The sequence below is a fragment of the Miscanthus floridulus genome, chromosome 10 (assembly GCF_019320115.1).
Source record: "Miscanthus floridulus cultivar M001 chromosome 10, ASM1932011v1, whole genome shotgun sequence".
Classification (NCBI taxonomy): domain Eukaryota; kingdom Viridiplantae; phylum Streptophyta; class Magnoliopsida; order Poales; family Poaceae; genus Miscanthus; species Miscanthus floridulus.
Window position 1 is genome coordinate 118,824,752 of NC_089589.1, and position 25,222 is coordinate 118,849,973.

Sequence of the window (25,222 nt, forward strand, 5' to 3'; positions counted from 1 at the left end):
ACACATGGCACATTCATGTCCCATAGGTAAAAATTCTAAGCCCATTTTAATTGATGATCATGATGTGCTTAGAAAGGATGGCAATGGTATCTTATTGGTTGTAATTGCAAAATATTCCGCTACTCATACTAAGACTTTGCTTAAGTATGTTGCTCCTAACTTGAGAGGACCCAAACTTATTTGGATACCATCAAAAAGTGGATGATTGTTTGTAGGTACCATTGGCATTGGAGGCTTGATTCAATTGATCTCACATTGTTCATCACATATTGAGTCAAGTTATGAAGCTTATTGCACATCCTATCCTAATGCCAAGCTAAGAATTAGTGAAGTCCAAAAGTGCTACAACATACAAGTGTTATATTCAAGTTGTGGATGATTTATTGGATATATATATTTGATGGCTTGCAAGAATTTGAGTTGAAGCTTGCTAATTGATTGATCATGAGCTAACCAAGGTATATCTCTTATTGATCATTTCATTTGGGTGCATATGAGTTGATTGAATTGGATAAATATGCAATGTTGCTTGCTATGAGATGTTGGAATGGATAAATAGCTTAGTAATCCAGTTTGGATTGATTTGTGTTGGATAAGTTCATAAGATAATATTTAGTAAGTGGATTGAATGGATCTGTCTTGTGAAAGTATTCAAACAAGTTAATTTCAAGTTTGATTCATATTTGATGAAATATAGCTCAAGTAATTGAAATATGTCCTATATTGAGAATCTGAGCTAGCTGTGATCTTAGCCATGTTTGAGTGATCAAAACTTATTGGATTGGCATAAAAATTGGTGTACACGCTCTAGACTTATGTTATAAGATGATGTACAAATATCATGAGAATTGGATAAGAGATGCTTCGGTTTTGGAGTAGATCTTGTTAGCTATAGTGCAGTAGTTTTCAGCATGTAACAGTGGTGGAAGAATTGAAATCTGGTAGCAATCTAGAAGTCAAATGAAGCCCAAATTTTTACAACTGCTAGATAATTTAGTGAAGCACATCTTCACCAAATTTTGTGATATTTAGATTTGTACTTTGGGAGATATGAATTTTTTCTTCCAAGAGTACAGAATCTGCCAGAAAAGTGACAATTATTAGATTTATTTGGAGTCACTTTAATTAAAGGGTCTTCAAGTTGGAATCATGTTTATAAGTGATTGAGGCACCTAAGTTTGGTTTTGATTTGATCTAGAAGCATGACAAGCAAAGAGTATAAGGCCATTTGATTATGGAGTGTACTTTGCACATATTTGGTACTCAAGATGAAGATCAAGATCAAACTCATGATGAAGATGAAGTTTAAGTTCTAGATATTATTGGAAATCATTTGGTAGAAAGAAAAGAACTTAAATAAGTAGAAAGAAAAGGACTTAAAGAAGGAATCAAGGTTACTCATCAAGTTAAGTCCATCACTTGGATCAATCAATCAAGTTATTTTAAGTGAGTATCAAGAATGGTTCTTGAGGAGAGGTCACTTCTCCCTAGTGTAGGGGCTTGCCGCCTATATGTAGGTAAACCAAGTGTGGTGCTTGGAAGGTTAACATGGAAATGGTGATTCGAGGAACATTTGAGATGCTTAGTTGAAGCAATCAAAAGGGTTGATAAAGGAAAGCAAGCAACACCCAAAAGAGAGCTAGTAATGGCAATTCAAGTGGTATTCCAAATAGCTCTCTCATGCCAACATTGATCAAATGATGAAGCAAGCTAACCACATCAAGATAGTGCACTTGATCATAAGTGGTATTCATTTTATGTGTGAAGAATGGAATTCAAAATGGTATCTATTGGTCTTCACCAAGCTTATAATTGGACTTCACATTGCTATTGGAGTAATAAATTGGAATCTATGTGACTATCCTCTACTCCAACATAGCAAAGGTATCATTGTAATATGCATGATCATTTCATCCCTTACTAGTATACGGTTAGTGCATATAGTACATGCTTCATAGGATCATGCATAACAAATGAAATGTTTAAATTCATAGCCTACCACTATTGCTTGAATGATTAGTTGATCTAGTGATTAGTATATGAATTTGTTCATGAGCTAGTGAACCCAAGTACTTGATTTAATTTGATTGCCAACAAGTGACAAGTACAACCTCGATAAGATAACCTCCAAATGAGTATGAAGAAGCTTAGAGAGGATTCAAACCAGACTTGGAAGCTTAGGCAAATGAATTTAGTTCAAGTCAACCATAGAAGCTCATGATAGTGATAAGAGTACAAGCACAAGATAACAATGCAAATGGATATCTAGTTTGTTTGTTTCAAGTGGTATCTAGAATCAAGTATTTCATAAAGAATTCACAAGTGATGTCTAGATCAACTCACAAGTGATATCCTATAAGTAGTATTCATGAAGATAGCAAAGGTTCAATAAATGGTTGTTATTGATAAATCCAACAAGTGGTTCCATACTAGAAAATTCTTATAAGTGGTATCACATCTACACGTGGTATCAATCATGCAAGATGATGGTTCCACAAGTGATCCTCAACTTTAAGTGATCATCAAATGAAGAATGCATCCCTCACCTACAAGAGCTCAAGTTTATCATATGGATGACCCATGCTATGACATAGGGAGAGGTGTCCCACAAATTGGTATCAAGATCAAAGATCCTATGAGTGGTATCTCAAGGGCTACAAAGTGGTGTCATTCCAACAATCAAGTGATGTCCATAAAAAATACAAGAGTCAAGTCTCAACCATCTACCCCAAATGCTGAGAAACACACCTTTTATGGAAATTGATGACAAAGGGGAGAGATTGTACAAAGATATGAAAGCTTTGGGAGAGATTGAGACACAGAAGTAGAGGTTGGAAATGGACATGGACATGGACAAAGAGGGAGCAACATTGAGGAATTAAGAATGATCAAATTTCTTGGACAAGAGAAGCACACAAGTAGGGGGAGCAAGCTCATGAACTTTGATTGGTTGCATTTGATATATGCATATTCATGTGCTTGCTTGCATTGCATAGGCTTTTAAATTCAATATGCATGCTTGTGTGGTGTATGCTAGTTATAGAATTTGATTAATGAAATGAAAACTAGCATGTATAGGATGATAGCTAGACACTTGGTATGCTTTTCAAGTAATGCTAGTACCTTGCTTTTAATATTGATCTCACGAGGTATCTAGTGTTTTTATTTTCAAGTGATATCTAGCTAATCATTGTGCTAAGGATGGTGTTAAAAGTACAACTATGATTGGTGTCACACTTTAAAGGTTTATTCTATACACCTTAGCATCATTTGGTAGTATTTACTCTCCCATAATTTCAATCTATGTATATGTGCGAGCTTCAAACCAAACACACTAGCACATATGTAGGGGGAGCTAATACTACCATTTTGGGTTTGTGGTACTTGTCCAAAATCATTTACACATGGTAAAATTGCTTGGGCAAGCAACATGAATCCAAAAGAGCTTAATTTCAATATCTTTGTAGAGTTGTCAACAATTACCAAAAAGGGGGAGATTGAAATGTCCTTGTGTGGTTTTGATAATTGAGTGACAACCTAGGTGGACTAATTGTGTTTATGTGAGATACATAGATCATTAGTCCACAGGTGTGTGTGAGCAACATATCCCATGAAGGTGGAAATGGCTTGGAGATGTTGCAAAGCTCACACATGTGATGATGAAGGAGCTCATTGCATATGAGACATGACATTGAGTCATGTGATCAAGATAGAGAAGATCAAGACATGACTTAGCTTGATGGACCGGTTGCAAGCGTGAAGGGCAACTTGGAGGCTTTGGAGCGATGGACCACGTGGCGGTGAAGCTTGAGCAAGACTTGGCACCGATGGATGAAGGCAACGGTGAAAAGCAAGTGAAGTCAAGATCGATGAACCAATATGATCACGTGATGATATGAAGTGGATCATATCATTGTTGATCGTGTTGGTGCATGTGTTGCATCGACATTGGAGAAGATGGAATGGAATGTGCAAGGCAAAGGTATAACCTAGGGCATTTCATTTCACCGGTCATAGGTGTGTGGAGAAGTTGATGACCGGGTTTAGGATAGATGATCGTACTATCAAGAGGGGCAAACTTATTTGCATATCGGTCATCTAGTGCCACTTGAGTGATCTAACTTTGCATCATCGCTAGGATCGAGTGGCGTGGCAAGTTGAGTGGCTAATCCTTTGAAAAATGTTTGTGAAAAACTAACACACATACACATGGTGGTGTACACTTGGTGGTATTGGCATATTTGCAAAGGAGAATAAGTTGGAGTTGATGTGGCGATGAAACGGATGCGAAAAGGAGGTCACTATGAGTGACCGGACGATGGCCTCGGCAGGACCGACGAGTCCGGTCAGTGACAGCAGTTGGGTGCGGTCTCGGTCAAGTGACCGGACGTTGCACAGTAAAGGTGATCGGACACATAGGGCCTACGTCTGGTCACGTGTGACGTATGGTGACGTAGGCAATGCTAGAGTTGGCGCGTGGGCGCAGAGCTGATCGAACGCTGGTCTACATCCGGTCGTGCAGCACCGGACGCGTCCGGTCGCAAAACAGAAGCTCAGGGAGCTCTCTGGAAATGACCGGACTAAGGCGGTGGCGCATCCGGTATTGGCGTAGAGATGCGTCCGGTCATCACATGACCGTTGGCACGCGGCAGCCGATCGTTGAGATCAAGTGGCTCCGGTTGTACGCAGAGCGACACATGGATGGCGTAGCGCGACCGGATGCTGGCAGGGTGCGTCCGGTCGATCTGACCGGAGCATCCGGTCTCCCCAAGCAGTGCCCAGTGAAGGGGTACAACGACTCTATTTTCGTGGGGGCTATAAATAGAAGGGGGTCTCGGCCATGGCTAAGAGAGAGCACCTCGGGAGACTTTTGTGTCTATGCTTGAGAGTGCTTAGGAGCCCTCCATCTCATATATGCTTGATAGTGATCATCCGATTGTGTGTGAGAGCGATACTTGTGCGATTGCATCGTGAGGTTGCATCGAATGGCACTAGGTAATCGAGTTACAAGCCGGTGGTACTTGTTACTCTTGGAGGTTGCCACCTCCTAGACGGCTTAGTGGTGGTCTCCGTCGAAGCCCGCAAGAAGCTTGTGCGGTGCTCCGGAGAAGAGCTTTGTGAGTGGTATTGTGCTCGGCCCGCGGGAGCCGCGAAGAGCAACTCTAGTTGAGCGTGTCATTTAGCTACTTTCGGGGTAGGTTCTTATGGTACCCTACGTGCGGGCTTGACGGATTATGTCAATTAGTCGCCGAACCACCAAGTGAGCGGTCGACACAATGAGGTTGTAGCGTGTTGGTAAGCACGTGAACCTCGAGAGAAAATTCACCGTATCAATATTGTTCTTCCCGTTGGTTTGCAATCCCCTTACACAAACTACTTTCACATGCATTATGCTTGTGTAGTTGCTCTTATAATTAGTTAGCTTGTGTAGCTTGCTAGTTACCTTCTTGCTTGTGTAGCATAGAAATAGCTCACTTGCGTGACTAATTTGGTTTGTGTAAACTTGTTAGTCGCATTGCTTAGTTTGAGTAGCTAAGTGTTTGCGCTCTCTAATTTGACATTGGTTGCCTTGTTATTGAGCATTGCTAGTGAGCTTAGAAGATTTGTGCTTTTGCTTACTAGAATTGTGTAGAGGCTCCCCGATGTGCAAAATACTAGTGTCATAGGTTTGTGTGACATTGCTCTTAGAATTGGATAGGTGAGCTCTAGCTAGCCCGACACCTTTGTTGCTTAATTAGAATATTTATAAGGTGCTTGTGAACTTCGATGGAGGGGTATAGTCTTGGCTAGACCGATTGTTTTAATTCCGCATTTGTTTCGGTTAGCCGGTGCGATTAAATTTAGAAAAGACTATTCACCCCTCTCTAATTCGACATCTCGACCTTTCACGCCCTCGATGACAGGACGGGCGGGTGGGGTCCCTGCGGCGAGACGGCCCTCCGGTGTGCTAGAGAAGGTGAGGCGGCCATGCGACCTTGAAGCCTGCTGCTGATGCTGCTTCTCATTCGTTGATGGCGGAGGAGGGATGGCGAGAAAGGGAGGCAGCGCATAGCTGAGGCGGAGGGAGAGTAGCAGCAACACAAAGGAGAGTGGAGGAGAGCACGAGCAGCAAACACCAGAACGAGAAATCAACATCCTGAGCATCAGAGGGAACACGCATATTAGCCAGAATGGATGCGGACAGGAGCGGAGAATCCGCGTCCGTCCGGACGCCGTGAAGAGAGCATTACAGTTTGTAGAAAGGATCTCTATTTTCTAATTTTTCTTCCATATATGCATAGCAAAAGCTAGAAATTTCATTTCAAACAGTAGGACGGCCTAACTAGTACGAGTCGATGAGAACATGACGCTCGCCATCAAATAAATACATACAGTAATTGGCAATGAAAATCCATACAGCACAATAAAAGATGGTGAAACACAGAAAATTATAAGAACCTTGGGTCTTCATGTGTCCGGAGATACATACGTTCTACGGTGTATATATATAGCTAGCATAGAGGACATGTTACTTAGATGGGTCTTAAAAGATTAGAAAAAAAAAAGGTCCTGGTAATAATTCATCTACTATATGTATAGGGGAGTAGTAAGGGGCATCATCCATTCATCCTCGCCTCCCTCTTGAAGGGATAGGTAGCTGGTGCCTCATGGAGTAGTACTCTAGTAGTACATGAGCTGCTGCTGCTGTTGCTGGGCGGAGGTTGTGGCGGTGGCAGTATTGATGCCCTTGAAGCCGCCGTCATAGATGGACTGGCTGGCTCCACCGCCCATCCCCAGTGCAGCGACCTGCTTCAAGGCGTGCTGACCCATTAATGTTGGGTTCGTGGCCATCTTGCTCAGGGCCAGGCGCTGGTAGGCCATGAAATCTGTCGCCGACACTCCAGTGGAGAATGGTGCCAGTGCTGGAGGAGGCAGAGGCGAGGATGCTGTCCCTGGTGGAGTCGGCTTGCTTCCCCAGGAACACTGCAACAAATTAAGGCAAAGACTATTCAGTAATTTGCTGTGATCAATGTATTTCATACAACTAAACAACTAGATAATATCGTGCATACCATACCAAGATGTTCTGTACATACCTTAATAAATTCCAAAAAAAACAAAAGTTTTACTATCTGGCTATATTTTCAGGGGATAATGTAGATAAACCAATTTATATTACCTACAAACCATTCACATAATACTTAGGCCTGCTAATGGGTTGGGTTTGTTTGGGTTAAATGGGGTGGGTTCTCATTTGATTTCGTTTAGAAGGGTTCGAATTGGTTAATCAGCAGGCTGGGTTGGGGCCGGGAGTATAAGAGATGTGGGGCAGGGTGGGTCAGGTTAGGGTCGAAGATGATACTCGGAACGGATGGAACCAGTGGGTTCAACCCATGGACATGGCGAAACTCAGTCCCACAGTCGACGGCTAAACACACCCGAGCCACCTCGCCCTCGACCTTCTCGGCGCTCTCTTCTACGCTGCCACCACATGGTTTGCTCTGGCGGACGATCACCTCGCATGCGGTGCAGCAGCACCCTTCATCCTCGTCAATAAGCCCTCGTCCAGCAGCTGGGCAGCGACGAGGTAGGTCACAAGGAAGCCAAGCACCCCAACAGCCCACAGCGAAGCCTAGAGGAAGCGCTTGATTGGGGTTGGCATGACATAGATGTGGATGAGGAGCAGTGACATGTTGACAGCACCATACCCGCGGCGCTGGCAGCGTACAGGAGGTCGATGCCCTGCCTGACGGCATCGTTGCCCTCCAGCAGGAATACCGCGAAGGCCACGGCCACTAAGGACACCGCCGCGGTCACCAGCCTCGACCAGTACAGCAGGACCTCGCAGAGGTCGGACTCCTCGAATGTCCTGAGCTTGTAGACACCATTGTAGACAGTGGTCTGGTTGGCTTGATGTACAGGTGCAGGATCTGAAGGTGGCACTCGTGGTGGGCAGGATCTGCAGCTCCGTTCTTGCTGGACCGGTGGAAGCAGAAGCACCGGAGTTGGCGCCCGTGGCGGCGCCCTGTCCTCCCCTACCGCCGCTGATTCGTGCGGAACTACAACTGCGCATCTACCCGCCCACCCAGATCCTCTGTCCCTCTCCACGTCACCACACTGCTCCCCGTTGCCACTCTCGCTAGCGAATTTCTGTCAATGTAGGTGGGTTTGGGTTGGATCTACTTGGGTTGGGTGAATTCTTTCAGTGGGGGTTTGGAGTGGCTTGGAATGGGCTGGGAAGGTTGAGCCTGTTGTTGTGGGGTGGGGTGGGGGTGGGTTGGAAAAGGGTGAGTTTTGACCCATAAGCAGGCCTAGTAATACTACCGTTATCCACCAACAATATTATTCTATTGTAAAAATTGACCTAGGAACTTTCAGGATTTTACTAAATCCCGTTATCAAGGAAATGTGAAAACCAGAACCAAAGATACCTTTATCTGCCTCCCGCCAATAAGTTGGCCATTACCCATCTGAATTGCCAGTGCAGCCTCCTCATGGGTGCTGTACCTTACAAAGCCAAAGCCTTTATCACGAGTTACACGGACTTCCTCAATTGAGCCAGCCCCAAGTGAATGGAAAAACAGGTGCACAACATTGTTGGTAGCCTGGAAATCAAGAAAACATGGAAGAACGTTGATAAGACAATAAAAAATGTTAACAAAAAAATGGTAATAGCAAATAGAAAGCGCCAAAACATAGACAGCAGCTCTTCTATTGGAAGAGTATTACCTCGTGAGGAAGATTGCCAACATAGACAGTAGTAAACTGAGGGTTACTTTCAGGACCATCTTCATTTAGATTCTCTTTTCCAGATTCTGCAGAACATTATAAAAGATTATTAAAAGGTGTCGCAGGTCAGTTTCAAGCCATAACTGTGACACGTATAGCTTCTACCAAATTCCCATCTTACCTATGAATTAAAATTGTACTCCCTCCGTCCCAAAAAACTTGACATCCTAGGATTTTTCAGACATATTAGTATCATGGGAAAATGACCGTGCTACCCTATTTATTAGGAAGTGTTTACCCTTGAAACAGGACTGTCACATGGGTAACCTTCCACAGTGCACACAAAATTAAGGAACCAATTGCAGGCATGCAGATTAGTTAGCATGCTTAGGTCTAATTAGCGCCCTCAATTACAGTGGATAGACTCATTATGTCTAGTGGGCTAGAATGACTTAAGTTTTTTGGGATAAATTTTGAATACTAGGATGTCAATTTTTTTGGGACGGAGGGAGTAAAAACTAAGGTTAGAATATACTCTATCCTTTCCAAATTGTAGTTCACTTTATCTCTGTCCTAAGTCAGACTTCTCTAACTGCGACCACGTTTGTTGGAAAATGCACAAATATCTACAACATCAAATTAGTTTCATTAAATTCTCCATGAAACTTCATGATAGTACATTTATTTGAACTTGTAGTCTAGATATAACATCAAGTTAGAGAACTTTGACTTAGGACAAAACTAAAACTGAACTATAATTTGGAATGGAGGGAGTATGCCAAAAAATACTTTATTTAGCATGGCATACCATCCATAGAAAGTACAAATGTCAAGCACCACCTAGGCTGCTAGGCACATCTAGCAGCTAGCGCTTTTTGAAACACAAAGAAAAATAGAAGCTCAAGTCAAAGCACATGTATTTACCTGATGTGCCATTTGTCAGGTCAACCTTGGAGTCCACAATCTGTTTCTCTTCACCAGCACTAGCACCTTTCGTTGCCCAATTGCAACGAATTTGACGGTTGCCAAGCCACTTCCCTGCCAGTAGAAAAGTAAACAGGTGTAATCACCTTGTGAAGCTTAGGAGTTAGGACTCCAAAATGGAACATATATAAGTTAGAAACATGGAACTAGAGAACATACCATTCAAGTCATTTATCGCACTTTGAGCATCCTGTTAAGGAAATAATGACACAGTGAGATGAAACAGCAGCTCCAAAAGTCCACGGCAACGATGCACAAATAGTTTAAAAATGGCGACACTACCTGCTGGTTCCTGAAAGAAACAAAACCAAACCCTCTGGATCGTCCTGTTTTCTGGTCCCACATAACCCTAGCATCTCTGCAAAAGTTACCAAGCTAAACTGGTAAATAGACATGCCATGTACTGGACAATTAGCAAACTACTCTGCTAAAATGTCAGTGACAAGTAAATGATGGAGGGGAGATGAGAGTCAGGCAATGCTTACAAGCAGGTAGAGTATCCAGAGAAAAATGCAAACAAAGTAGCATCAGTGACTTCTGGGCAAAGATCCCCAACAAAAATATTAAAATGACCTGCATACAAAGCTTAGAATTCAGAAACCATACATTCACATACCTGCATGATTTGAAACAAGTAAAATACAAATATAGAATATATTATTAATTCATCTTCAGTTCCAAACCTGATGTATCCTCCCTCTGAGTACTTGTATATGCCCAATTAACTTTTATCGGCTGACCATACCTGGATTTTTGGGGGTAATTAGAAAATTAGAGCCAAAAAACAGGGCAGTGTTCATAGAAATTAGCACATACTCCTTCTGTTCCAAATTGTAAGTTTTTTTTGGCTTTTCTAGGTACATAGTTTTTGCTATGCACCTAGATATACACTATGTCTAGGATACATAGTAAAACTATGAATCTAGAAAAGCCAAAACGACTTACAATTAGAAATGGAGTACAAAACCAAAAAAAACTTACAGTGGTCGGCCATTGAGAGATAAAATTGCTAGTGCAGCATATCTGCGGTCATAATAGTCAATGAAACCAAAGGATGACTGCAACATCATAATGGAAAGTGTGAAGGCCACATTGCTATAAACAATCTAATTTATAGAGGATAAGCAAACCTACAGTAAATCATTAACAATTAACAAATTAAACATACGACATGCAGTATCCCAAATTAAGGTATCCTAATCCTTGGCAGCACTAGAACAACCATACTTAAAATCATAATTATTTAGATCCATTCAAAGTTTAGCCAATAAAATAAATATGACTCACATTCAAAATGTTCGTTGCATCTAATAGCTTCTAAGTTCTAACTATGGCATTCTCTCAACTCCCTGATATAATATGCTAGTCGAAAGGTGTCACTCTAAAAGGCAGTAAACAACAACTACAGAATGGATGGATCAGTTCTAACCACAAACGTTTAATTCTCATATGTGTTTGAACTGATAGTACAGCATAATAAGTTAGAGATGGGTATGGAAGCACATGTCAATAGGTTAGTCTACAGTCCACCACAAGTCAAACCACAGTAACATACATGGCTCAGCTCCCCGATGCTATCTCAGTTCAGAGTTCACCATATTGCACTCATCAAACTTTTACAAACTAACATGAATACCAATGAAACTCTTATGTCCACCTAGATAAATAGGTTAGGCTGAACTGCAGAGTGCATGTGTGCTTTCATTCCAGTAAAAGAAGATTAGCACACCGCTGATTGTAGTCAGCCAGCTGAAATTGAACTTTTGTTCCTAAAAAGGTCTTAGCATAATATATACAATTAAAAAAGGAGGAGGATCAATAACCAACCCAATCCCCTCCTCTTCTCCCCGATAAGTAAAATTTCTCGTAATATTTTCAAGTGACTAAAATAAATATTTTATGTATCACAGTGATTTTAATACAGCTAATATCAATGTTTTCCTAAACGGTAAACGGTCTTTACACGGTCGCCCTTCGTTTAGCGTTTAGGCTGTTTACACGATGTTTAAACGAAGTTAAACGGTCTAAACGGTTTTATACTTTTTTAAAAAAAAATACATATAATTATATATGTGCATGTAAAAAATCAAGTATTCTAGCATTTATACATATTTATCCGAGTAAAAATCAATTATTTTGGTGTGTATATATATTTATGCATGTGAAAAGAACCAAATATAGATATTTATGCATGTAACACATCAAGTGTACACATTTATAAATATAATAAACTTAAGTATACAAATTTATCCATACAAAACTGAATTAGATTTACCTCGTGTTCGCCTAAACGACCGTTTAAACAGCTGTTTAGCCCGTTTAATGTTGTTTATCTCCGTTCCGTTTAGGCCGTTTTTCCCGTTTTTTGACCATTCAAACAGTCAACCGTTTAATTTCCGTTTACCCCCTAAACAAAACAGTTTACCACCGTTTACCGTTTACCGTTTACTAGCCGTTTAAACGGCCGTTTAATCCGTTTAGGCGAACACTGGCTAATATACAATTAAGCACCAGATAACTCAAACTTAGCAGAAAGTATTGAAAGAATTAATGCAGGCATTTAATTCATCAAAACAAGAGCCTAAGACAATGAAAATGAAAATATGCAAAGCATGTTACACGTGTGTATTTCCATGGTAACTAGACTTGATGATGGATAAGTCTCTGTGCTGCTTTGTGGGGCTGTTGGCTGTACTGCTGCCACAAGGAGGGGACTGTTGTTGCTGCCAAGTGCCAAGGACAGCACAGCACCCTTGACTAGCATCTTAGCATCTAGGACAGCATCTTAGAGGACAACATATTAGGACAGCATATTAGCACCTTAGACTAGCATCTTAGACTAGCATCTTGGCATATGCTTGGCTGCCTAGCAGCTATAAATATGTAACCCCAACCCCTCAGGTTGGTATGGCATTTGTGTGAGCTTGTGTGAGAAATAGACAAGAAAATTGCCCCAACTCCTCGTGTCATCCTCTCTCGATGAGAGTAAGAATTCTCCTACTACCAAGAGTGAGAATTAAGCGACTAACAACTGGTATCAAAGCCGTATTATCCTGTAGCCTGAGCATCTCTTGCTCATCTTCTCTCCCAGCCCCACAACAGCCCCATCTGTTGGCAGCAGCAGCTCCTCCGGCCGCTCCTGTTCACTCCTCTCCCAGCTCGTCTGAAGCAGCCCTCTCCCCACGCAGCAGCCCCCCGGTAGCGCGTCATGTCCGCAGGTCAGTCTCAGCGCTCGGTCGCCTCGAGCACGCGGCGTCGGCAGGAGGCTGAACTTGCCGCGGCAGAGGAACGCGAGCGAGCGGCGGCAGAGACCGCTGCGGCGGCGGCAAGGGCGTCGAGGCTAGCAGCGGCGGAGCTGGCAGCAGCCAGAGTGGAGGCGGAAGCAGCGGCGGCGGCGAATGCAGCGCGTGCGGCGGCGGCGGAGGTCGAGGCTCTGCGCGGCAGCATCGGCAGCTCCATTTCCGCTGACGACACCGCCGACGCGGACCTCGAGCTGCTAGAGAGGGAGGCAGCGCGAGCGCGGGCGGCGCAGTGGACAGCCGCGCACATCCACGAGCGTGGCGGCAGCCCAGACAGGCGTGGACGCGCTGGCGGCGCTCCTGGAGGAGGCGCGCACGGCGGTGGCGCTCCTGGGGCAGCCGCGCACGCCCACGAGCGCGGCGGCAGCCCAGACAGGCGCGGACGCGCCGGTGGCGCTCCTGGAGGAGGCGCGCACGGCAACGGTGGCGGACGGGTCGATGGAGAGCGCGGCCTTTACAGGCAGCGTGGCTCTCTCTCCCCGGATCGGTACCGACGGGTCGATGGAGAGCGCGGCCTTCACAGGCAGCGTGGCTCTCTCTCCCCGGATCGATACCGTGGTTACCACGGGCTCCAGGCTGTTGTCAGGGACGTCGGTCCCGGCGGTGGGTGGCCTACCCTCACCAAGACCAACTACGTCGAGTGGGCTGCGGTGATGAGGGTAAAGCTCCAGGTGCGGCACATGTGGGAGGCAGTCCGGTATGGCGACGTCGACTACGACCTAGATCGACGGGCGCTGGATGCTCTCATCGCTGCAGTCCCGCCCGAGATGCAGTTCTCGCTTACCAGCAAGCGGACTGCCAAGGAGGCTTGGGACGCCATCGCAGCGGCACGCATCGGCAGCGACCGCGCCCGCAAGTCCACACTGCAGGCACTTCGCAAGGAGTGGGAGAACCTGGCCTTCAAGCCAGGTGAGGACGTTGATGACTTTGCTCTCCGTCTCAATACTCTGTTGCAGAAGATGGTGCAGTTCGGCGACGACACCTACGGCGAGGAGAGAGCTGTCGAAAAGCTCTTCCGCTGCGTCCCCGAGAAGTACAAGCAGATGGCTCGCTCGATCGAGTCTCTGCTGGATCTCTCCACGATGTCAATCGAGGAGGCGATAGGTCGCCTCAAGGTCGTCGACAGCGATGAGCCACAGTCCCTCTCGGGGCCCATCACCACTGGCGGGAAGCTCCTTCTCACTCGGGAGCAGTGGCTTGCCAGCCAAGGTGACCGGAGGAAGGGGGAGCCTTCTTCCGCGACAGGCGGCCGCAAGCGTGGCAAGCCGCGCAAGGCGCGCAGAGACGCCCAGGCCGGGGCGCGAGGACGTGCCGAGGGTGATGCCCGCGGAGGCGCCCAGGGCGGCGCCGCCGGCAGGCACAAGCCGGCACGAGACGACACCTGCCGCAACTGCGGCCAGCTTGGCCATTGGGCCAAGGACTGCCGACAGCCACGACGCGGCCAGGCCCACGTCGCACAGGCGGAGGAGGAGCCGGCTCTGTTCATGGCACATGCCAGCATCGAGCTACCTCCAGCGGCACCGGCCGCAGCGGCTCTCCTCCACCTTGACGAGCCAAAAGCACACGCCCTCCTCGGCGATAGCTCCGGCAACGACAAGACTGACGGGTGGTGCCTCGACACCGGCGCCACCCATCACATGACCGGTCGACGGGAGTTCTTCACCGAGCTTGACTCTAGCGTCCGAGGCTCTGTCAAGTTTGGGGATGCCTCCAGCGTCGAGATCAAGGGCGTCGGCTCCATCATCTTCACCGCCGTGTCTGGTGAGCACAGGCTGCTCACCGGAGTCTACTACATCCCCGCGTTGAGGAACTCCATCATCAGCTTGGGACAGCTGGATGAGAACGGTTCGCGCGTGGTGGTTGAGGACGGAGTCATGAGGATTTGGGATCGTCGCCGTCGCCTTCTTGCCAAGGTATCCAGAAGCGCAAATCGACTCTACGTCCTTAACGTGCAGGTGGCACAACCCCTCTGTCTCGCTGCTCGTCGGGACGACAAGGCGTGGCAGTGGCACGAGCGTTTCGGGCACCTTCACTTTGAGGCCCTGAAGCGGCTCAGTGCCACGGAGATGGTGCGAGGCCTGCCGTGCCTCGACCATGTGGAGCAGCTCTGCGACGTCTGCGTGTTGACGAAGCAGAGGCGACTCCCCTTTCCCCAGCGGGCGAGCTTTCGAGCCAAGGAGAGGCTCGAGCTCGTGCACGGGGACTTGTGTGGCCCGGTGACACCGGCCACACCGGGAGGACGACGCTACTTCCTGCTGCTCGTCGACGACCTCTCCCGCTACATGTGGGTGATGGTCCTCGGCAGCAAGGGAGAGGCTGCGGACGCCATCAGACGCGCGCAGGCTGCTGCGGAGGCGGAGTGCGGCCGCAAGCTGCGCGTGCTGCGCACCGACAACGGCGGCGAATTCACGGCGGCTGAATTCGCGTCGTACTGCGCTGACGAGGGCATTCAGCGCCACTACTCCGCGCCGTACAGCCCGCAGCAGAACGGCGTCGTCGAGCGGCGCAACCAGACGGTTGTGGGGATGGCTCGGGCCCTCCTCAAGCAGAGGGGGATGCCGGCTATCTTCTGGGGAGAGGCGGTGGTGACGGCCGTCTACATCCTCAACCGCTCGCCTACCAAGGCGCTCGACGGCAGGACGCCGTACGAGGCTTGGCATGGGCGCAAGCCGGCGGTCTCCCACTTGCGGGTCTTCGGCTGCCTCGCATTCGCCAAGGAGCTTGGCCACATCAGCAAGCTCGACGACAGGAGCACTCCGGGAGTGTTTATCGGCTACGCGGAGGGCTCGAAGGCCTACCGCATCCTCGACCCGAAGACACAGCGTGTGCGCACGGCGCGCGACGTTGTGTTCGACGAAGGGCGAGGATGGGCGTGGGACAAGGCAGTGGACGACGGCTCAGCTCCGACGTACGACGACTTCACTGTCGAGTACGTCCACTTCGAGGGAGCTGGGGGAGTAGGCAGTTCTTCTTCGGCGAGCGCGTCTACCCCAGTCTCCGAGCCTCAACCGACCCCGGCACCTGCTACTCCGACAGCACCACGCTCTCCAGCCAGGACCTCGGTTGCGATGAGCTCTTCGCCGGCTCCACCACAGCCGGCAACGCCACGCACTCCAGCACCGACAGGCACCACTCCGGGCACGTCTACTCCACCACCAGCTCGTGTCGAGCACGGCCCGGTTGAGCTCGCTACTCCGCTCTCTCACGACGAGGAGCGCGTCGACGCGTACCACGACGGTGAGCCGTTGCGGTACCGTACGGTGGAGAACCTTCTCGGCGACCAGCCGGTGCCGGGACTGGTGCCTCACGACCTGGAGGACCTGGAGGCGCAGTTGCACCTTGCGTGTGACGACGGCGAGCCTCGGTCGTTCGTAGGGGCCGAGAGACACGCGGCATGGCGCGCCGCGATGCAGTTGGAGATGGATGCGGTTGAGAAGAACCGCACCTGGGAGCTTGCTGACCTTCCTCGTGGTCATCGCGCGATCACCCTTAAGTGGGTGTACAAGCTGAAGAGGGATGAAGCCGGTGCCATCGTCAAGCACAAGGCTCGCTTGGTGGCACGAGGTTTCGTGCAGCAGGAGGGGGTCGACTTCGACGACGCCTTTGCTCCCGTGGCACGGATGGAGTCCGTGCGACTCCTCCTTGCGCTAGCTGCCCAGGAGGGCTGGCGTGTTCACCACATGGACGTCAAGTCGGCGTTCCTTAACGGCGACTTGAAGGAGGTCTACGTGCACCAGACGCCGGGATTTGCGATCCCCGGCAAGGAGGGCAAGGTGCTCCGCCTGCGCAAGGCCCTCTATGGCTTGCGGCAGGCACCGAGGGCGTGGAATGCCAAGCTGGATTCCACGCTAAAGGGGATGGGCTTCGAGCAAAGCCCGCACGAGGCGGCCATCTACCGACGAGGCAATGGAGGTAATGCCCTGCTGGTGGGTGTCTACGTCGACGACTTGGTGATCACCGGCACCAAGGATGCGGAGGTGGTGGCATTCAAGGAAGAGATGAAGGCCACCTTCCAGATGAGTGACCTGGGGCCTCTCTCCTTCTACCTGGGAATCGAGGTACACCAGGATGACTCTGGGATCACGCTTCGACAGACCGCCTACGCCAAGCGCGTCGTTGAGCTAGCTGGGCTCACCGACTGCAACCCAGCTCTCACTCCGATGGAGGAGAGGCTGAAGCTGAGCCGCGACAGCACGACGGAGGAGGTGGACGCTACGCAGTACCGGCGTCTTGTGGGGAGCCTTCGCTACCTCGCCCACACACGGCCGGACTTGGCATTCTCCGTCGGCTACGTTAGTCGGTTCATGCAGCGACCGACGACGGAGCACTAGCAGGCTGTGAAGAGGATCATCCGCTACGTTGCGGGGACTCTCGACCACGGCCTCTACTACCCGAGGTGCCCTGGGGCGGCACACTTCGTCGGGTACAGCGACAGCGACCACGCCGGCGACATCGACACCAGCAAGAGCACGAGCGGGATCCTCTTCTTCCTCGGCAAGTGCCTCGTTAGCTGGCAGTCGGTCAAGCAACAGGTGGTGGCCCTGTCCAGCTGCGAGGCCGAGTACATAGCGGCCTCCACCGCTTCGACTCAGGCGCTCTGGCTCGCTCGACTGCTTGGTGATCTCCTCGGCAGAGACACTAGAGCGGTGGAGCTCAGGGTGGACAGCAAGTCTGCTCTAGCCCTGGCGAAGAACCCCGTGTTCCACGAACGCAGCAAGCACATCCGGGTGAGGTACCACTTCATCCGAGGTTGTTTGGAGGAAGGGAGCATCAAGGCGAGCTACATCAACACCAAGGATCAGCTTGCGGACCTGCTCACCAAGCCCCTTGGGAGGATCAAGTTCCTTGAGCTCTGCTCTAGGACCGGGATGGTTCAACTCCCCCACAAGACGACGCACAAGACTTAGGGGGAGAATGATGGATAAGTCTCTGTGCTGCTTTGTGGGGCTGTTGGCTGTACTGCTGCCACAAGGAGGGGACTGTTGTTGCTGCCAAGTGCCAAGGACAGCACAGCACCCTTGACTAGCATCTTAGCATCTAGGACAGCATCTTAGAGGACAGCATATTAGGACAGCATATTAGCACCTTAGACTAGCATCTTAGACTAGCATCTTGGCATATGCTTGGCTGCCTAGCAGCTATAAATATGTAACCCCAACCCCTCAGGTTGGTATGGCATTTGTGTGAGCTTGTGTGAGAAATAGACAAGAAAATTGCCCCAACTCCTAGTGTCATCCTCTCTCGATGAGAGTAAGAATTCTCCTACTACCAAGAGTGAGAATTAAGCGACTAACACTTGAGACATACGGGTAAAGAAAAGGGAAAATAAGATGCAGAGAGCAATCTGAAAAGGCAGCCACAATTTTTCAGGCGAGTGGGTGTTGGGGGTAGGTGGGGGTATGGATTTATCTGTTACAAACTATCTTTAGCCATTTTTTATTTTTTAATTAAAAGAAAGAAAGACCCACCTTTTCTTTTCTGATGAGCTTGCACCCTTCTACTGGACCAATACTTTGGAAGACTTCCTGCAGTACTGCGTCCGTCACTTGAAGATTGATATTGCCAACATACCTATTGAAAATGTGATCGATGAGCACAAAAAGGATAAATGTGGAAAGGGTAGTCAACATTATTTTGCAGATTTACCACATGCAGAGGGCAATTTGATCTATAACATTAAACACAGAACATTCTGCATAAAGGCCCTGTTTCATTTCGACCATTCAGAAACTAAGGGGGAAATAAAGCCATATTTTTATGGAGATGTTCTTAAAAGACGAATTTAGCACTATAGCAGTCCTAGGTCATAAGATCAGGGAAAGAACCACTTCCAACACTTACACGCTGCGGCATGTACTCGAATCAAACCCAGGAGGCAGGTTTCCACTAACTATGGGCTCCATCTGCAAAGACATACAAGTGTAAGCAGAAGGCTCTATGAAGAACAGTGTTAACATCTCTGATTTCATAACTAGTTCACAGCTCTACTAAAATCACGCATTCAGTTTGTAGCCGGAGGATGTTGCAGTTTGAAAAGGTCTCCTTCACTAAGAAAAAAGAAAACAACAATCGTGACTCATCAAACAACACTATCACAGTCCAACAAATAAATATCCGGATCACACAAAAGCAAAGCCTCCAAAACTGGGAAAGTGTGCACCACTAAACATACCTATCTTATTATATTTTGGAAAAAAAATAAACTAAAAGTGAACCAAAAACAAGATTCGGACACCACAATATTCGCCCCATGCACATAATGATAAAAGATGATCTTAAAATTACCGATTACCAAAAACAAACTCAGCCGGACGAGAACATTTAATCACCAAACCCTAGCAGGAATTTAGAAATCTAAATTGTTTGTGACACGCAACGACGACCCGCATCCCAGAATCGCGACAAATGGCCGCGCACCCACAACGAGAATCCCAGAATCGCGACAAATGGCGATGCGATTGACATAACCGACCGCAGAACACTACTAAATCCCAAAATTCCAGCGGTAAACCGCAACCACAGAACCCCTAATAGCTCTTCAGCCCGGAACCTACAAATCCGATCCGAAACCCCAGAACCCCACCGGCTGCCTTAAGCGCGGAAATCCCCAAATCAGAACCCCATCGATCGTCGATTCCCGCCCACGCGATTGAACCGGAGAGACGAGAAATCAAACCCACCTGTGGCGCGGCGAGGAGGCCGGGGTGCGGGTGGTGGTGCCCGGGGAACAAGGGCGGCTGCGCCTGCTGCTGCTGCTGCAGGAGCAGGGCCTGCTGCATCAGCTGCTGCTGCTGCTGCGCCGCGGCGGCCTGCTTCATCCGCTGCTGCGGGTGCATGCCTGCCGGCGGGGCGATCGGCCGCCGGTCCCTCCCCGGCGATTATTAGGGTTCGTTGGGGCGCAAAACCCCAACGGGAGGAACGAGAAAAAAAACGAAAAAAGAAAATAAAAAGGGAAAAAAAGGAAAGAAAGAAATAAAAATAACCCCTCGAAGCCGAGGGGAAGAGAAGAAGGAAGAGCGCGGCGTCGCGGGGGTGGTGACGGGCCGCTGCCGGATATTTCCATGGGCGTGAGGATTTTTTATTCCAGCCCCTGAGATTGTTGCGATCTCCAACCGTACCCTGGCCCCAGAGTGTCAGTGGGTGAGTGGTTTCTGGAGTGGATGGTGGTTGCGGTTGTAGAGCAACTTGAGGGCCTGTGTACAAAAGTGTGCGTTCCTGTCATCCTGTGGGCGCAGCAGTTCAGCACGGGAGCGAGATCGCGGTGTTTGGTGCGGCTGGAGTGAGGTGTTACTGATTGGTAGGTGGGCCCACCGCGCAGGGAGAGATCACGGAGGGCGGAGACGCGGCGTACGTGGGCGGGGAGCACACAGGCTGACACAGCGGGGTTGCGGAGTGGTAGGGATGGAGCAGGAGGGAGGTCAGTGAGGGGAGGCAGGCGGAGGATCCGGTGTGTGTCAGGATCGGTGTGGCCCCGGATGTGTGTCGTGCTGCGACGGTGCGGGATCAGCACGTGGCAGAATGATATGCATGTGCTGATTTTTGGGATCTACGCCTCGTTTGGTTCCTCCCTAAACTTACTCTATGTAACATCATATATTTGGACACATGTATTGAGTATTAAATATAGATTAAAAAATAATTAATTGTACAGATTGTGACTAATTTGCGATATGAATTTTTTAAGACTAATTAGTCCATAATTTGATAATGTGTTGCTACAGTAAACATATGCTTATGACAGATTAATTAGACTTAATAAATTCATCTCGTGAATTACTGAGGACTTTTGTAATTTACTTTATTATTACTATACGAACACTCTCATGTGCACACCCCGATTTGACATCATAAACTTTACTCCCTCAATTTAAACACCACCTTAGGCCGTGTTTAGTTCATCCCAAAAGTTTATACCATATCCTATCGAATTTGGACACATATATGGAGTATTAAATATAGACTAAAAAATAATCAATTACACAGATTGCGACTACTTTGCGAGACGAATCTTTTAAGCTTAGTTAGACCATGATTTGATAATGTAGTGCTACAGTACATGTGCTAATAACAGATTAACTAGCAGGTAACCCTGCGCTTTGCGCGGGTAATAGTGGGGAAAAAAGGTTTGTATTGCGTCTTAAAAAAAAAACAGGTTCGTACTGTTTATTAACGGGTAAAGTACTGTTCATAGTAACCCATCACTTAAAAAACAGGTTCGTACTGTTTAGTAATGGGTGAAGTACTGTTTGTAGGAACCCGTCACTGTTCATAAAAACCCAGTACTGTTCACAGAAAATCCGTTGCTGTTCACCGAATAACCATCGCGCGTTTACTGTGCCGGTAACAGTGTTCTGTGAGAGCCGGTAACAGTGTTCTGTGAGAGCGACGGAAGTTGCCGGCTTGCACGCTCTTTATACTATAGTATAGATATAGATTAGGTTTAATAAATTCTTCTCGTGGTTTATTGACGGATTCTGTAATTTATTTTTTTTATTAATATCTAAACACCCTATACGACACCCCATGTAACATCCGATATGACACTATAAAACTTTAACCTCTGGATTTAAAGAAGACCTTAATATAATAAGGTCTGGTTAAATTACTGGGATCGAACTGGGCTATTTGTTACGGCTGTTGGTCATTTTAAAAGTGACATCATTCCCGCCATTCACAGAATTTGTTTTTTATTATAAGATTTGTTTCATGTCCCTATCAAACCTGTAAGCATGTGTAACTCCTGTGGGCCTGCTCACTTCCCATTGTTGCACAGCCGTAGCAACTGCAGCTACAGAATTTGTATATGAGTTACTGTTGCAGTTGTGTGTACTATGTTGTAGCCGTTGTTATTGTTGCAATGGGAGACGATCTGGTTGTACATACATTATTTAATTTAAAATCATGAAGGTTCATTGGAATTCAAAATACCTGAAAATCTATTAGATTTTAAGATTTTGATAGTCGTTTTATACGATATTAGTTGTTCAAGTTCAAAAATATGCATTGAAAATCATGCACAATCAAATATGGGCTTCATTACAAACTACTACAATTGTTCTAAATTATGAGACGTTATATATAATGTCTAGATATATAGTAAGAGCAATAGATTAGAAAAGCTAAAACGTCTCATGATTTAGAACAATTATAGTAGTTTGTAATGAATAACAAAAACTATATGTTCGGAAAAGTCAAAAGCGGACCCACTGCCAAAACCCGGAGCGTTCTTCAGTTGTCGCAGTGTTTAGAGCCGTAGGGCATCACTGGTGGGACCCATATGGGAGATAAAAGAAATACCTAGATCTGTTTGGCTGATACTAAAGCCGACTGATAAGCCAGCTAAAACTGTTTTATTATGAAAGAAAATACTGTAGATTCTTACTGATAAGCCGGCTACGAAAAAGACCCACCCTACATCGGTCAGAGAAGTGCCAACGAAATTCTATTATATGGTTTGGGCACCCGAGCAAGCGCTCCGCTCCTTGTTTTTCTAGCACCGGTGGAAGTTGGAATCACTTGTTGTAGTGGGAAGGAGCGCCTAATCTTGACGGGGCTTAGCACGACTGCACGAGACAACACACAAGCGACAAATATGGCATTGCCACGCGTGCTGCTGCCGGTGCCATAGACTCGGGCCATGTTGACTTGTGTTATAAGTCGTATTTTTTTAGTTAATAAATAGTATTTTTTCACGACAAATCGGGCCTACCGCTACGTTTGCCCTCAAAGAAGAGGGCCGCGTCCTCATCGCCGTCGTCACATCACGCGTACGCGTCCCCTGCAGTCAGAAGGCTGTGTTGCACAAAAGCACACGAGTCCACAGCTTCCGAGGAAAACACAAACAAGGGTCCAAATATTCCAGTTAAAAAAACAAGAGTCCATATATTGGTTGTTTCATATTTTCGCAACAACGCAGGAGCACAGTTAAGAAAACAAGAGTCCAATACTCCAGTTAAGAAAAAAAAAACAACCGTTGAAAACTCATGTATTTCGCTCTCTGACATGTAGGACGGCACGGTAGTATATTATTTGTAATCTAAAAAAAAGTAGTATATTATTTACGGACTGTGAAAAAAAAATGAAATTATGCTTGCACGAGAGCGGGCATGGTTTTCCTCACAGCCTCACAACCAATTGTATGAGTGTACCGGGCCTCGGCCTAGCATGTGACACGATTACATGAATATCAGAACTCGTCACACTACACGTAAGTTATAGATTTTTAGGTTGTTGTTTGGTTCACTCTCATATATAGCGTGTCATATTTTGATAGCAACATATCTTGTAGGTCATAGACTCATTTTGTTACTAATCTTTATTATAAGTGTGATTTCGATTTTACTTGCCACACTTTGTTTATGTCAGCCACACATTACCTAAGGTTGGCCGTTGAAAACTAAGCCATCAACCAAACAAACCCTGTGCCAAAAATGCCTGTGTAAATCTAAGATTTTCACATGTGGGCTGAATGCCCGCCTCTGTAAATGAAACTTAGGAAATAAAAAATGGCTTAGCAAGCACACCGCAGAGGCCCATTGTGGAGGTCATTGTTGTCCTTGACCACGCCACTGCAGATGCCACTAAGCCTGCTCCTGCATCCACCACCTGATTCGCATGTTGTTGAGCGCGCTCCTGCTGTTATCACCAAATTCGACTGTCGCCGAGCATTTTCCTGGCTCTCCTGCTACATTTGCCTCCGCCGCCAGATCCGTTTCGCCATGAGAGAGAGAGAGAGAGAGAGAGAGAGAGAGTGTGTGTGTGAGTGAGGGAGTGAGGGAGAGGGAGAGCAAAGGAAGATAAAGGGAGAGGTGATGTACCTCGTCGATTGCGGTGCGGTGCCACTGTCGCGCACAACCTCTGTTGGGCCACAACCATCGCCTCTTGGAACCATTGCTAGGCCGCCACCGCGTGCGCGCACTCTCAGCTGGATAGAGAAGGGGTTGTAGCTCGCTAGATCTAGGGGCTAGGACATCGGAAAAGGGGGGCGAACGAAGTCCTCGTGGATCTAACCTACCGCGACAATGCCACTATTGTCGATCAAGATCAAACACCTGCCCTTGAAATCTTCATTCTAGGCTAACATTTGTAGAGGGCCTAAAAAGACAACAAACAGTGGGCACGATGTGGCTACTATGCAAAACCGATGACCGATCGAATGCTCATACGGTGCACATGATGATCAGTTGATCACGCTGGATTTGATGCTTACACAACATTCACACGGTAGGGTACGGGTACACGTCGATCGACTGATGTTTGACCATGTTGGATCCATCACTACGTAGAAAAACATTTTTAGGGGCGGTTGGTAACCGTTTGTAGGGGCGGTTTTGCCAGCCGCCCCTATGAAAGGGTGGCTACAAATCATGCATTTGTATGGGCAGTTGACAAGCCTGGGCGTTCGGGTTACCCGATTTTTTCGGGTCGGGTAATTCGGGTAATTCAAAATTCGGGTAATGAAAATTGTTACCCGATATTACCCCCGAAAAAACACTACCCGTAAATTCGGGTACCCGATAATTCGGGTTCGGGTTCGGGTATTACCCGATATACCCAAATTTACAGAAAACAACAAACTACACTAAATTTCAATAGCGATCTATACATAATTTCAGCAGCAATTTATATAGAATTTCAATAACAATTTGTAGAGAATAATATATTACAGTCACTCATTCAAATAGAGAGAATTATATTCTAATAAAGTGATAAGTTAAATGGTTCAGCTAACAACACACGATAAATACAAAGACAAAAACAAATCTTTGGGTAGTTCGGGTAGTTTGGGTACCGGGGGATATTACCCGAATTACCCAAACTAATTTCGGGTAATCAAAATCGCTATCCGAATTTGAGATCGGGTACCTCGGGTTCGGGTAATTCGGGTCCGGGTTCGGATAATTCGGGTACGGGTAATGGGTATCGGGTATTTTGCCCAGGCTTAGCAGTTGGTACTGTAGCCGCCCCTACAAATCAATTTATAGGGGCGGTCTGGGAACACCAGCCGTCCCTACAAATCGATTTGTAGGGGCGGCTACAGTACCAACCGCCCCTACAAATTATTTTTTCGCCAAAAAAAATTTAAATTTACAATTCAAATTCGACGGAAGGGCTGCTTAGCATACAATTATTCATCTTAGCACTTTCACAAAGACATGAAAGACATGAAAATGATACTGAGATACATGGATGATTTTTCCTTTTTGATATCATAGTGCTTGGCATACAGT

At 47.1% G+C, this 25,222-nt stretch overlaps 1 protein-coding gene across 2 annotated transcripts; it reads right to left on the bottom strand.

Moving 5' to 3' along the window:
- Positions 1 to 6,406: 6,406 nt before the first annotated feature.
- LOC136487050 (oligouridylate-binding protein 1-like) lies at positions 6,407 to 20,010 on the bottom strand. Of its 2 annotated transcripts, none has more exons than XM_066484168.1 (12): positions 19,673 to 20,010; positions 18,834 to 18,895; positions 18,461 to 18,563; positions 10,675 to 10,751; positions 10,377 to 10,438; positions 10,179 to 10,266; positions 9,976 to 10,051; positions 9,853 to 9,883; positions 9,634 to 9,747; positions 8,710 to 8,795; positions 8,412 to 8,585; positions 6,407 to 6,963 (listed from the first exon to the last, which is right to left on the bottom strand). In XM_066484168.1, exons 1-12 carry the CDS (start codon positions 19,826 to 19,828, stop codon positions 6,661 to 6,663), a joined length of 1,332 nt encoding a protein of 443 aa, XP_066340265.1. In that variant the 5' UTR covers positions 19,829 to 20,010; the 3' UTR covers positions 6,407 to 6,660. The 2 variants fall into 2 exon arrangements, with proteins under 2 accessions (XP_066340265.1, XP_066340266.1); XM_066484169.1 differs by having other exon boundaries at positions 18,834 to 19,039; positions 19,673 to 19,787.
- Positions 20,011 to 25,222: the final 5,212 nt, after the last annotated feature.